The sequence below is a fragment of the Microcaecilia unicolor genome, chromosome 1 (assembly GCF_901765095.1).
Source record: "Microcaecilia unicolor chromosome 1, aMicUni1.1, whole genome shotgun sequence".
Lineage (NCBI taxonomy): Eukaryota > Metazoa > Chordata > Amphibia > Gymnophiona > Siphonopidae > Microcaecilia > Microcaecilia unicolor.
In genome coordinates this window covers 348406750-348421533 of record NC_044031.1, presented here as the reverse complement: position 1 = coordinate 348421533, position 14784 = coordinate 348406750, and the positions used below count along the sequence as shown (strand labels likewise).

Here is a 14784-nt window from a genome sequence, read left to right as displayed (position 1 = left end):
GACAACATTTAATCTCCTCAGCACCGAATCAGTCACACAAGCGACTCACAGGTTCGCCAAGACCCACTGCAAACTGGATACATGTCCCAGTCATCTACTCAAGTCTACCCCAGACCGCTTCATAGCAGACCTTACATCCCATCTAAATTTCATGTTACAACAAGGTCTCTTCCCTGAGGAACATGGCAACATCCTACTCACCCCAATACCAAAAGACGCCAAGAAAAGCACAAACGATATCACCAATTACCGCCCAGTTGCGTCTATCCCATTAGTAGTAAAAATGATGGAGAGCTTCGTGACTAAACAGCTTACAAGTTCTCAATACTACATAATTCACAATCAGGATTCCGATCCCACCATAGCACCGAAACTGTCCTAGTCACCCTCCTGGCCAAATTCAAGCAGGAGATTGCCACAGGCAAAAGCATACTCCAGTTCGACATGTCGAGCGCATTTGACATGGTAAACCTCAACATACTACTAAGAATACTAGGCCACTTCGGGATTGAAGGAAACGTACTTAACTGGATCAAAGGCTTTCTAACCACCAGAACTTATCAAGTAAAATCAAAGTCAAACATATCACCACCGTGGAAAGCAGTCTGTGGAGTACCTCAAGGATCACCATTATCACCAATACTCTTCAACATGATGATGATTCCACTGGCACAGTCCTTATCCAACCGAGGCCTTAACCCATTCATTTACGCAGATGATGTTACAATATACATCCCCTTCAGGCATGATCTGACAGAAATAACCAACAAAATCAACGATAGTCTGAACATCATGGACTCCTGGGTAAACTCATTCCAACTGAAACTGAACACCGAAAAAACACATTGCCTCATCCTCTCCTCTCCACCCACAACAATAAATAATCCAGGACATACCCTCCCTACATCGGACAGTTTGAAAATACTCTGTGTCACTCTCGATTGCAACCTTACCCTCGAGAGCCAAGTAAACTCTTGTAACAAAGAAAATGTTCTATTCAATGTGGAAGCTCAAAAGATTAAAACCTTTCTTCCCAAGAGCAACTTTTCGATACCTAATACAATCAATGGTCCTAAGCCATGCAGATTATTGCAACGGAATCTACGCGGGCTGCAAAGAACAACTCATAAAAGAACTCCAGACCGCCCAAAATACAGCAGCCAGGCTGATATTCAGCAAAACACGCTTCGAAAGTGTCAAACCCCTCCAAGAAAAGTTGCATTGGCTCCCAATCAAAGAACGGATCATCTTCAAAATCTGCACCTTAGTCCACAAAATCATGTATGGCGTAGTCCCAGGACACATGACAGACCTTATAGACTTACCAATAAGAAACAAAGTCAGATCGTCAAGATCCTACCTAAACCTACACTACCCAAATTGCAAAGGACTGAAATATAATACAACTTACGCAGCCAGCTTCTCCTACATAAGCGCACAACTATGGAATGGGCTCCCAAAAGCTGTGAAAACAATCCACGACCACTTGAACTTCAGGAAAAACCTACCTCTTCAAAAAGGCCTAACCCAACGACCCCACGTAACCCTCTTCACCTACCAACACAGCATGACTATGATCGAACAGGACATCACGCAATCTTCATCCATTCCGACCCTCCACTTATACCTCATAAGATCACTATACAGCTTTGTATTTGTTATCCACCGACTGGGCAAACGCCTTTGATGGTACTATGTAAGCCACATTGAGCCTGCAAATAGGTGGGAAAATGTGGGGTACAAATGCAACAAATAAATAAATAGTATTGTAGCTGTGGTGATAAATAACAAATTAAAATAAGGTGATCTTTTTATTGAACTAATTTTAATACATTTTTGACTAACTTTCAGAGACCAAATCCCCCATCCTCAGGTCAGGTCAGGATACTGTAACAGCAGTATACTGTACTGACTTGAGGAAGGAGGTTTTGGCCTCTGAAGCTAATTGAAAAATGTATTAGTCCAATAAAATGATATCATCTTATTTTCCATTTTTTTTGTTTTATTTCTGTTTATTAATATGTAAAGTGATTTGTATTTGTCAGTTTTTTCAAATTTACATCTGCTATCTTTATATTTTGCACAGTATTAGGGATATGCATCACTGTTTCTGTGGTGTTGCATTATATGCAGAATCTGGCTTATCGAGGGTTCAGTTTAATCTTTGTCTACATATTTCTATTTTTAGTTTGCTGTTATTTATTATATACTGGGTGAGGGTGTACTGTGTTTGTAAAAAAAAGATATGATTTTCTGTTGGCAGGATCATGCCGCTTGTTTAGTTTTACAATGGGTGTATTGATGTTCTAGTGCTCACTGCAATGTTTAAGATGCTGCCTTTTTCTAGGTACACCCTTGTTGTGTGAGTCGTGGATTATTACTAAATATAATTTTTTTCATATAGAGGAGGAGGATGTTAAAAAATGATCAGCCCCGGGTGTCAAATATGCTAGGTACGCTACTGCCGAAAATATTTTCAGTACACACTCCTAGTTCCTATTTTTTGTAGAATCTATGTGTAATGAAAATGTAATTGGTTTTGTGCAATATAGCTTTCATGCATGAAGACCTTATTGTAAGTGCACATGTAAAACCTGAGATGAACAACAAAAAAACAAGTTTTTGCATTTTCTGTCTTTGAAGAGCTGTGCTTATCTCTAATTTTCAGCTAAATCCATTTTGCAATATACTGTCTAAGACGGCACCTCTTGAGGGAAGCCATGACCGTACCATAACAATTTGAACAAATCTGTGGATGCCCATGGCTTTGAATAAACTTCTTTGGCTGGACACCAATAGTGGACAGCACCATATGTGATGAAGATTTTACTCAATAAATCACGTAGAACTTACAATTTGATTTACCCTTCTTTGGTTTCAGAATCATTGAGAATTTCATTCCCTGTACAGTGATTGTGATTTCCCTTGCACTGTACATTTTTCTGGTGATTGTCTGCAAACTCAGAGATCAGCATGAAGAGAAGAAGAGTGGCTACATTCTCCTGCAAGACAACACACCATCAGACCATCAACTCTATGCTATAATCATAGAAACGGGTTTCAGATCAAGACCTAAGACTACTGCAAAGGTATACTTGGAGAATAGAGTCTCTTATCCTTTGTAGGATCTTTATTAGGGGCTTGTTTTGTTGAATTCTGTTATAGTACCAACTCTTAAAACATCTTTTTCTTCAAGTGAAAACCAGAGAAATCCAAATTCATTCCCATAAAAACTGAAAATAGTAGCATGTTTCTTGCATAATTTTAGTTTTTCAAATTTCTCTTTTGACCGTCCCTAAAAATTGACAGCTTCTGCTAATTAATTTGATATCATATCCTTTGACTTTCTGTTTCATGAAGCTATTTTAGATTTATGACATCTCATGTGATGATAATTTGCCATGAAACACTATAGTGTTATTATTAAATATTAAATATTGATGATCTATGCAACCAAAACTAAATAAAATTGATGCTGATTATTTATGGCTATGCCTTGTGAAGCTGATAACAGCCTATGAGACCAAATGTTCATCATGACAGTCAAGTGACATAATATTTATGCACCTTTTTTGAGTAAGCAGACTGATAAAAATATATACAAATAAATAATAATAATAAATGTAACAAGTTTATTAAAACAAAACCCAGAGGTGATTAAAACAATACCCGACTTGGCCACGTTTCGCCCTCAGGCTGCGTCAGGGGTACAACTACAAAATGAAACAATAAAAACATAGACATCAAATCATCATATATAAATCATATACATGTATAAGAACAATTTCTCAGAATTTTCAATAGAAATCAAACATAATAAAACATGGAAAAGAAAATAAGATGTTGATATGTGTTAGTTGATAGTATATATAAGTGAAGCTTCAAAGCATTTCAATGTCAGTCTAGCAAGGTGGGGGTGGGTAGGAGGTATGCATGGGTACATCAAAGCATTTCATTTCATTGATAGTCTAACAGGATGGGTGTGGGTAGTTGTATTTCTCTGTTTATCACTCTCCTCTCAACTACCCACACCCATCCTGTTAGACTATCAATGAAATGAAATGCTTTGATGTACCCATGCATACCTCCTACCCACCTTGCTAGACTGTCATTGAAATGCTTTGAAGCTTCACTTATATATACTATCAACTAACACATTTGCTTATTTCCGTTCTAACGAAGAAGGGCAACCTTCGAAAGCTAATTAAGAAATGTATTAAGTTATGTCCAATAAAAAAGGTATCATCTTATTTTCTTTTCCATATTTTATTTTGTTTTATTTCTATTGATAACCTTTAAGAGTGGACTAACACGGCTACCACACCTCTCTACTCAGAATTTTCATTATGTGATTATAAAAAAAAAAATTTTAAGCATAAAATCAAAATTTTAATTATATTGAGCAAAAAGCACAACAGTTTGCATTATTCATATAACTCAAAATGAAATAAAAACAACATAAAATCAAATCTCAAGTAGTTAACCAAAAGTAGTTAAAAACAATTATATTTATAAAAATTACTGCATGGGATCACGTGATGCACTGAGAGCAGCAGCAGGGGCTAGGCTGTGCTCCGGGGTTCCCACTCCGTTTATCGTACTTTAACCTGTCTGAAATCTCCTGTGGCGATTATTTGGGAAGGTGAGAGAGCCTTACTAAGGTGCATGGAAGCCTACCTTGTCCCAATGCCCGTCGGATCTGCGAAAAGAAGTGCTAAAAGCGACAAAAACAAACAGCAGCCACTCGCTGCTGAATCCAAGATGGCGGACACTAAGATCGAATCGGAACCAGAATTTTCTGACAAACAACTAGCACAGCTGACAGCAGCGGTCGGGGCAGCTCAGAATGCTAGATTTGAATCGCTAGCTGGGCAGCTGGAGAAATTGGAGGCGAGTATGGCTGACAACACAAAGCGCACGACAGAGCTAGAACACCGTGTATCTGAGGTGGAAGATTCCTGGAACAAGCACTTGCCGGTGATTAAGGAGCTTGAAGAGAAAGTGCGAGCTCAGAATGCCAAGCTAGAAGATTTTGAAAGCAGAACCCGTTGATCAAATATCCGAATCATCGGTATTCCCGAGTCTACCCCTGAAAAGAACTTGGGGCCTTGACTAGAAACGTGGCTGCAGCAAGAATTCGCGCTCTCAGACAGCCGTGGGGCCTTTTGTATCGAGAGAGCGCATCGCTTAGGCAGACTACAATCGGAACAATCAAGACCACGTGCAGTTATTATGAAAATCCATAATTACATCCACAAAGAGGAAATCATGCAAGGTTTCCGAGCTAAAAGAGACACCTTGCGCTATGATGGAGTTCCGGTTCTGATTTTTCCAGATTATCCTGCAAGCATCCAGGAAAAGCGTAAGCGCTTTCATCCAGTGTGCTCCAAATTGGTGGAAAAACAAATTCGCTTTACGCTGGCATATCCTGCAACCTTAAAGATTCAAATTGGAGGCAAATGGTCAAAGTTTGAGTCGGAGAAAGCAGCGCTGGAATTTATAAATCAGCAGCCTGAGAACTTGAACTCTCCACCATGAAGGCCAGACAGCACGTGCCAGGTGAAGCTGGAAATAAGACAGGAATACCATTATCAGAAGAGTGGGACACTAATAGAGTGGGGAGTAAACTGTTATAACTTGAATTTTCTATACTGTTATGTTTTGCAGCATGAATGTTTCTAGACGGAGGGGGGACCCCTGCATCAGGGTGACCATCAGCGATGAGAGTTCATCCATCGCTAAGTACAGAAGTTTGTTTGGGGTTTTGGGCCATAAGGGAGGGGGTGGGAGGGGAAGGGGAAGGCAAGGGTCTTAGAGATAGGGGGGAATCTTGTGAGCAAATTCTTATCAGTGTTAGAGGGCTGGTTGATACATTGGTTAAATTATCTAAAATGCTGTGTGGAATCGCAATAGAGTTCTGGGTGCGGGGGGAGGGCTGGGCCCCTGCAACCATTATTGTATGGTTACTGGTCTTTCTGTTGGGTCCTTTGCTCAGTGGGATCTTCATCATATGACATAGTAACCTGGAATGTGGGGGGGATTTCCTCCCCCATAAAACGGGCAAAGGTTCTTACTCATCTAAAGCGGATTCGCACTGACATTGCCTGTCTCAGGAAACCAGATTATCAGATGAAGAACACGAAAAGTTGAGAAGAACGTGGGTGGGACAGGTGGACTATGTATCATCGGGAGGGAGAAGAGGGGGGGTAGCCATTTTGTATCGCAAACACTTAGTCTATTATTCTGAAATTCTTTTGCGGGATACAGAGGGTAGATATTTGATGGTTAAGCTTAATATTCAGGGGAAAGAAATATATTTGTTATCGGTGTATGCACCAACTCCCTCAGATTCAGTTTTCTTTCCTGGCCTGCTGAGGTCTCTCCTCCCATACCGAGAAAAAGAGATAGTCTTGGCTGGGGACCTAAATGCAATAATGAACACAGAGGTAGACTGCACGGGGCAGAGGAGCCGGGAGCCAGGGCAGGGACAGTGTCAGGGCATGTTGTCTTCTTTCGCGACTGCCCTTGGATTGATAGATACCTGGAGGACCCTTCACCCTGAGGGGAGGGACTTCACACACAGATCCCGTGCACATGGGTCATGGGCCCGACTTGACTATATCTTGGCCTCGGCATCCTTGTTCCAGTATGTCATAGCGACCGACATTGAGCAGGTGTTGGTTTCTGACCACGCCCCAGTGCGGCTCACGCTGGATGTCGGGATGGGGATCCCAATGGTGAAACGCTGGAGGTTTCCGGGTTATCTGGTGAAAGACCCAGAGTTTGTCCTTTTCTTACAGCAAAAATGGTAGGAATTCTCCATGCATAATGCAGAGCACAGATCTGACCCTGCCCTGTTCTGGTGTACTGCTAAAGCAGTCATGAGAGGAGAGGTGATCTCTTATGTGGCGACTAGAAAGAAAAAAGTAGCGGCCAGTATTCTTAATTTGACAAGACAATTGAGCAAGGCAAAACACGTGTTCATGGCCTCCCCTACTCAAAGTCATAGGGACAGTTACGAAGCCTTGCAGGTCACAATTAATTCCTTGATACATGAGCACATGCAAAAACACCTTTTATATCACAAATTTAGGCTGCACAAATATGGGAACAAGCAAGGAGGTGTATTGGCTAGGATGGTGGGTCCCCGGACAGGGAATCGCACGATTGTAGCCTTAAAAGACGCCCAAGGGACCGTACATAATAAAACAATCCAGTTACTACGACTGTTGCAGAAACACTTTAGTGATGTGTATGCTCCTATGGCCCCGCCATCTAGGGAAGCGGTGCACCAGTTCCTGGATAAATCAGGGATGTCAAAGCTGGGGCCTGGGGCACGTGATTGTTTAGGGTCACCCCTGCAACCGAGGGAACTACAGCGGGCTATCAGAGATCTAAAAACGAACACGGCATCTGGTGCTGATGGTTTCTCCGGAGAATTCTAGAAAGTCCTACAATTGTCCCTAGTGGCACCATTAATTGAGTACTATCAGACAGTAATAGATGATGGGGAATTCCCTCAAAATGAAAACACAGTTCTGATCACGCTATTACTTAAACCGGGCAAGCAAGCGGATGATCCAGAGTCATACCACCCCATTTCTCTTATCAATGTGGACATCAAATTTTGGCAAAAGTTTTAGCTAACAGAATGTCAGCATACATACCAGAGTTAATTAGCACTGCCCAGGTGGGGTTTGTTCCCAAACGACACTCGGTTCTGCATGTGCGACGAATTCTTCTTGCATTGGCTCAGTGCACTGGTCGAAGAGAACCTTGTATGGTGGTTAGCTTAGATGCGGCCAAGGCCTTCGATCATGTGGATTGGAGCTATTTATTTCAAGTGCTGGAGTGGCTAGAATTCCCGGAGGTTTTCATTCAGTCCGTTCGGGTGCTATATAAAGAGTTGGGCGCCCAAATAGTGGTTAATGGGGGCAGGTCAGAATGGTTCCCGGTTTGCAGAGGAACGAGACAGGGGTGTCCATTGTCACCATTCCTATTTAACATCTCCCTAGAGCCCTTGATCAGGACACTAAACGGGATAAAAGACATCAAAGGGGCGATTCTTGAGAATGAAGAAGTGAAAACCTTGGCCTATACGGACGACATCTTGCTGGTGCTGAGAGAACCACAAACTTCATTACAATATACTCTGGAAACCATAGAACACTACGGGAGACTCTCTGGGTTTTCATTAAACCTCCAAAAATCCTGCGCACTGGCATTGGGTGACACATTACAGCAAGCTTGGCGGGGACATTTCCCGCTGCGGTGGGTGGACAAGGCCCTTAAGTATCTAGGTATATTAATTCCCAGGGAACTGTCAACTCTATACCGAATTAATGTTGACCCTATGATAAAGAATATGAAACAAAAACTGCAGATGTGGCAGGCTCTTTCCCTTTCGCTGTGGGTGCGGGTCGCACTTTTTAACATGCTTATTGTGCCACGATGGCTTTATTTGTTCCAACAACTCCCACTATTTTTGCGTGTGAAAGAGGAGAGGGCTTTAAATAGGCTCACACAGAACTTTCTTTGGCAGGGCAAGCGTCCAAGATTGCCTATGGAGGTGATCACCACCCCACGGGAACAGGGGGGAATGGGTCTGTTGAGTTTACGGAATCTTTCAATAGCATGTGAAATGCGTCACATTTGTTCCGGGGTACAACAGAATTTTCTAACACAGAGGCAGAGATAGCGGTATTCCCTGAGACTCACTTTAGTTATCTATTGCATACGGGATGCAGCTTACCGCCAAGAGCATTCCAAAGACATCCACTCTTGCACCCGATGAGAGTTACTTGGCGGTGGGTATGTCGAAGATATAAGTTTAGTGCAAAGGTCACACCACTGCTCCCCATTTGTAATAACCCAGATTTCCCTCCGGGGATAGGGGCTAGTGTTTTTGGGCAATGGAAAGACAAAGGAATTATCTACTTGTCTCACATAGTTACAGAAGAGGGACAGATTAAAACACTAGATGCGCTAATTGAAGAGTTTGGTATTTCTAGATCACAGTATTTCGCCTATGCTCAATTAAAACACTATCCTGCTTATAATCGAAAGAGAAAAACGCCTATATTGTGACCCAAATCGGGAGATAGACGTTTATCTCCCAAAAACGAATAAAGCGGTATAATCAAAAGCCGAATTTGGACGTTTTCAACTGCACTCCGTCGCGGATGCGGACAACGTTGATGGGGGCGTGTCGAAGGCGTGGTGAAGGCGGAACTGGGGCGTGGTTATCTGCCGATCAGAGATGGGCGCCTTTCGCCGATAATGGAAAAAAAAATATGCGTTTTTAGCGAGAATTTAGGGCACTTTTCCTGGATCCTGTTTTTCCACGAATAAGGCCCCAAAAAGTGCCCTAAATGACCAGATGACCACTGGAGGGAATCGGGGATGACCTCCCCTGACTCCCCCAGTGGTCACAAACCCCCTCCCACCACAAAATATGCCGTTTCACAACTTTTTATTTTCACCCTCAAATGTCATACCCACCTCCCTGGCAGCAGTATGCAGGTCACTGGAGCAGTGGACTTCAGGCAGGTGGACCCAGGCTCATCCCCCCCCCCCCCACCTGTTACACTTGTGCTGGTAAATGGGAGCCCTCCAAACCGCCCCCCAAACCCACTGTACCCACGTGTAGGTGCCCCCCTTCACCCCTTAGGGCTATAGTAATGGTGTACACTTGTGGGCATTGGGTTTTGAGGGGGATTTTGGGGGCTCAACACCCAAGGGAAGGGTGCTATGCACCTGGGAGCTGTTTTACCTTTTTTTTTTTTTTGTAAAAGTGCCCCCTAGGGTGCCCGGTTGGTGTCCTGGCATGTGAGGTGGACCGGTGCAGTACGAATCCTGGCCCCTCCCACGAATAAATGTCTTGGAGTTATTCGTTTTTGAGCTGGGCGTTTTCGGTTTCCATTATTGCTGAAAAACAAAAACGCCCAGCTCAAAAAAAGATAAACGTCCATGTTTTTTCGAAAATACGATTCGGTCCGCCCCTTCACGGACCCGTTCTCGGAGATAAACGCCCATGGAGATAGGCGTTTCTGTTCGATTATGCCCCTCCATGTGTCCTCCTTAACATGGACAGATCTCACGGAAGACGTGATTGATGTCCTTACGGAACAGTACTCTTTGGGGGCACAGGTCTCAGTTCCTTTACGATTTCACTTACAGCAATTAAAAGACACAACTCAAGAAATAGATTACATAAGGGTGACTAAAGCGTGGACTGAGGATCTTGGCTGCACAATTACAACAGATACTGGACAGAGGTTCTTGGGTAGTATTTATAAAATGCACTTTTCGGTCCCTCAGGGTGAACGGTTATACAGATTTTTTATGAGAACCTACATGGCCCCTAAAAGAATAGCCAGAATAACTGAGTCTTGTGATGGGACATGCGCGCGATGTGGAGGAGGGTCAGCCACACTCGGGCACATGTTCTGGCTCTGTCCCTTGGTGCAGGCCTTTTGGAGGGCCATCCTTTCCTCATTGCAGTCACAGTGGGAATGCTCTATAGTATGTGAACCGCTGATATTATTTTTTAGTTACAAATTTACTGCGACACCACCTAAAGGTTTCAAGAGATATGTGCAGTGGACAATTTTATTTGGGATTACCACGATTTTGAAATCTTGGCGATCAGATCTCATGCCACCGCTAGCATGCTGCCGTGCGCAGATGATACATCAAATGCGGCGTGATAGATGCCGTGTGAAATCACTGGATAGCACAGATGGAGAGAGGTTCCGCATGGTATGGGAGCCATTGTGGCTAATCATGCCCTCGAGAGCACGAAGCTTTATTTTGAACATTTAAAAAACTCACAAGTAGGTAGTGGGAAGGTGGTGGGGGGGAGATCTTTTCAGTTGGGGCAGTTATAGGGGTGAATTTCTTGCATAACTTATTGCAACATTGCTTATACCTGTGTCCGATTTTGATGCAATTGTTCCAATAAAATGACTTAACATGTTGGAAGGGGGTTGGGGAGAAAATGTGAAATCTTGATGATGATCTAGCTGTATGATTTATATCCCGATGTATAACCATGGTTAGTTCTTTAAATTGTTAGGGGAGACATGCAGTGGTTTGTTTAACTAGTTGATCATCAATAAAAATTATTGAAACATAAAAATTACTACATGTAAATCTCAATTATAAAAAAGAAATCATTAACAGATAAATATGAGTTCATAAATATAACACTAGAAAAGGAAAATTAAAACATATACATGGAGAGGTGAGTCTAATATTTACTCAGTGTAGCATGCATGTGTATCTTAATATAATAAATACATACCTAAAAAAGGGGGGGTTGGTTTTACCCCATAAAAGTAGTGAACTCAAGGTTGATCTTTTGCACCTTGTCGCGGAAGTACTCAGCCAGTGATTGAGGTGAGAGTGAGAGGGGTGGGAGCGGAGGGCACTTTGAGGAGGGAGTTAAGGGTGGCGAAGGACGACGAGGGTTGGCGCTGAGAGAATTGGTCAATTGGGTGTAATAGTCCTGTTTGGGAGGACTGGAAGGAGGATAGCATGAATTTGTAATGAAGGAAATCTGAAGGAGTACGAGATTTCCTCCACAGGCGTTCAGCAGATCGGGCGCAGGAGCAGGCATCGAAGTAGGTAAGGAAGGAAGATAGGGACTTATCAGGAGGGCGGTAAATGACTGCAACTCTGAGTGGCAGCGGGTAGAATAGACGGATGGTGTGAACTTCAAAGGATGAGAAGCAGTGAGACTGCGGTAGGAAGAGAGGTTGAAAACTGCAGGAGGGCGAAAGTAGTAACCCGACGCCGCCACCGCGGACAACTGGGCGGGGAGAATGGGAGAAGAAATAGCCTCCATGGCATAGGGCCGCGACTGAGGCAGAGTCATCAGGGGTGAGCCAGGTTTCAGTTAGGGCGAGGAGTTGGAGAGAATGGGAGATGAAGAGGTCATGGGTAAAGGAGAGTTTGTTGCAGACAGATCGGGCATTCCATAGAGCGCACGAGAAGGGGAGGGAAGAGGGGGAGAGGAGGGGAATGGAAATGAGGTTGGAGACATTCCGGAGTGGTCTGCATAGATAGGATGAGGATTGGTGTCTTCACCCTTCAACCCTCTACCTCAACCAACCAACCCAGGCCTCTTTCTCTTCCTTTCCTGATATCACCGAGGAGGAAACCGCCCGCCTTCTTTCCTCCTCGAAATGCACCACCTGTTCCTCTGATCCCATCCCCACCAACTTACTTAACACCATCTCTCATACTGTCACCCCCTTCATCTGTCATATCCTCAACCTCTCTCTCTCCACTGCAACTGTCCCTGACACCTTCAAGCACGCCGTAGTCACACCTCTCCTCAAAAAAACATCACTTGACCCTACCAGTCCCTCCAACTACCGCCCCATCTCCCTCCTACCCTTCCTCTCCAAAATACTTGAGCGTGCTGTTCACAGCCGCTGCCTTGATTTTCTCTCCTCTCATGCCATCCTCCATCCGCTTCAATCTGGTTTTCGCCCTCTACACTCGACAGAAACGGCACTCTCTAAAGTCTGTAATGACCTGTTCCTTGCCAAATCCAGAGGCCACTACTCCATCCTCATCCTCCTTGATCTATCCGCTGCTTTTGATACTGTCAATCATGATTTACTTCTTGCCACACTGTCCTCATTTGAGTTCCAGGGTTCTGTCCTCTCCTGGTTCTCCTCCTATCTCTCTCACCGCACCTTCAGAGTACACTCTCATGGATCTTCCTCCACCCCCATCCCGCTCTCTGTTGGAGTTCCCCAGGGATCTGTCCTTGGACCCCTTCTTTTTTCAATCTACACCTCTTCCCTGGGCTCACTGATCTCATCTCATGGTTTCCAGTATCATCTTTATGCTGATGACACCCAGCTATATCTCTCTACACCAGACATCACCGCGGAGACCCAGGCCAAGGTATCGGCCTGCTTATCCGACATTGCTGCATGGATGTCCAACCGCCACCTGAAACTGAACATGTCCAAGACCGAGCTTATCGTCTTTCCACCCAAACCCACTTCTCCTCTTCCTCCACTCTCTATCTCAGTTGATGGCACCCTCATCCTCCCCGTTTCATCTGCCCGCAACCTCGGAGTCATCTTCGACTCCTCCCTCTCCTTCTCTGCGCATATCAAGCAGATAGCCAATTCCTGTCACTTCTTTCTCTTTAACATCAGCAAAATTCGCCCTTTCCTCTCTGAGCACACCACCCGTACTCTCATCCACGCTCTCATTACCTCTCGCCTTGACTACTGCAACCTACTCCTTACTGGCCTCCCACTTAGCCATCTATCCCCCCTTCAATCAGTTCAGAACTCTGCTGCACGTCTTATATTCCGCCTGAACCGATATACTCATATCACCCCTCTTCTCAGGTCACTTCACTGACTTCCAATCAGATACCGCATACAGTTCAAGCTTCTCCTTCTTACCTACAAATGCACTCAGTCTGCAGCCCCTCATTACCTCTCTACCCTCATTTCCCCTTACGTTCCCGCCCGTAACCTCCGCTCACAGGACAAATCCCTCCTCTCAGTACCCTTCTCCACCACCGCCAACTCCAGACTCCGCTCATTCTGCCTCGCCTCACCCTATGCTTGGAATCAACTTCCTGAGCCCTTACGCCAAGCCCCCTCCCTACCCATCTTCAAATCCTTGCTCAAAGCCCACCTCTTCAATGTTGCTTTCGGCACCTAATTTTTATACCTTTCAGGAAATCTAGACTGCCCCTATTTGACTGACTGTACATTTGTCCTTTAGATTGTAAGCTCTTTTGAGCAGGGACTGTCCTTCTATGTTAAATTGTACAGCGCTGCGTAACCCTACTAGCGCTTTAGAAATGTCAAGTAGTAGTAGTAGTAGTAGTAAAAGTATAAAAAAACCCCTCCTGAAATGAAAAATAAATAAATAAAACATTCCACTATATCCAACTATCTGTACCACCATTTGTTCAATAAACACATACTGAAACAATCTAAACAGAGATCAACCACATATACAGATCATATGGAGAAACGGGGGGCTGACCCTTTCTAACCGTTACATCAACGTTTGTTACAACCCAAACAAATGACAGCAATCTTTGAAATACCTTCGTATTCATAGTCTCTCTGTCACTCTCTCTTTAGCAGACCTATGAAAACTTATCAGTTTAATATTAACTACTTATCTTTGTTTTCAGACATCCCATGGCTACAGCTTTAAATATCTTAGTGTGCATATCGCTCCTGAATCAATCACACAAACGGACCACATGTCCTCTAATCCTATTTAAAAATCTCTCGGTATTTCAAGGCGGGCGTAGAAGACAGAAAGAAATGCTCAAAGAGAAATACTTACTGTGCACGTTTTGTTATTCTGCATCCAACTCGTCGCAATGCTATATCTACAGTATTATTGAGTCTCCTCTTGTTCTGCGTTATAAAGTCTACCCCCGGGTCAAAGGTGACCAACCGTTATACATTGTAGGCTTAATTTATACTTCATTTATGTCCAAGCGTATGGGCCTCACGGCCAATCTGGAACCGAGTCACACACTAAGGAAGGGAAAAAGAACAACGAGGGGTCCCAGAAGGGACTGGAGCACATGCAACACACACAGTGCTAGCTAGTGACACAAGTGAAGGACGAGAGACAAGAAGCTGGCAGGTACAGCTACGACCAGGGGAAGAGAAAGCCAAGGACAGAATGGGACACAGACTCTATAGGAGTGAAGCTCCACAGGAACACTCTAGGCTGTACCATACAGCACACAAATACACTAGGCTGTGCCACATAGCA

General features: G+C 43.9%; 1 protein-coding gene across 1 annotated transcript in view; it reads left to right on the top strand.

Annotated features, from left to right (window-relative positions):
* The window catches only part of LOC115474075 (polycystic kidney disease protein 1-like 1), an 889490-nt gene that overhangs the window by 204497 nt on the left and 670209 nt on the right, over positions 1-14784 (top strand). Inside the window, exon 10 of the mRNA XM_030209391.1 lies at positions 2882-3089. Within this exon, the coding sequence (XP_030065251.1) occupies positions 2882-3089 (208 nt within the window). The remainder of the gene's footprint in view (positions 1-2881; positions 3090-14784) is intronic.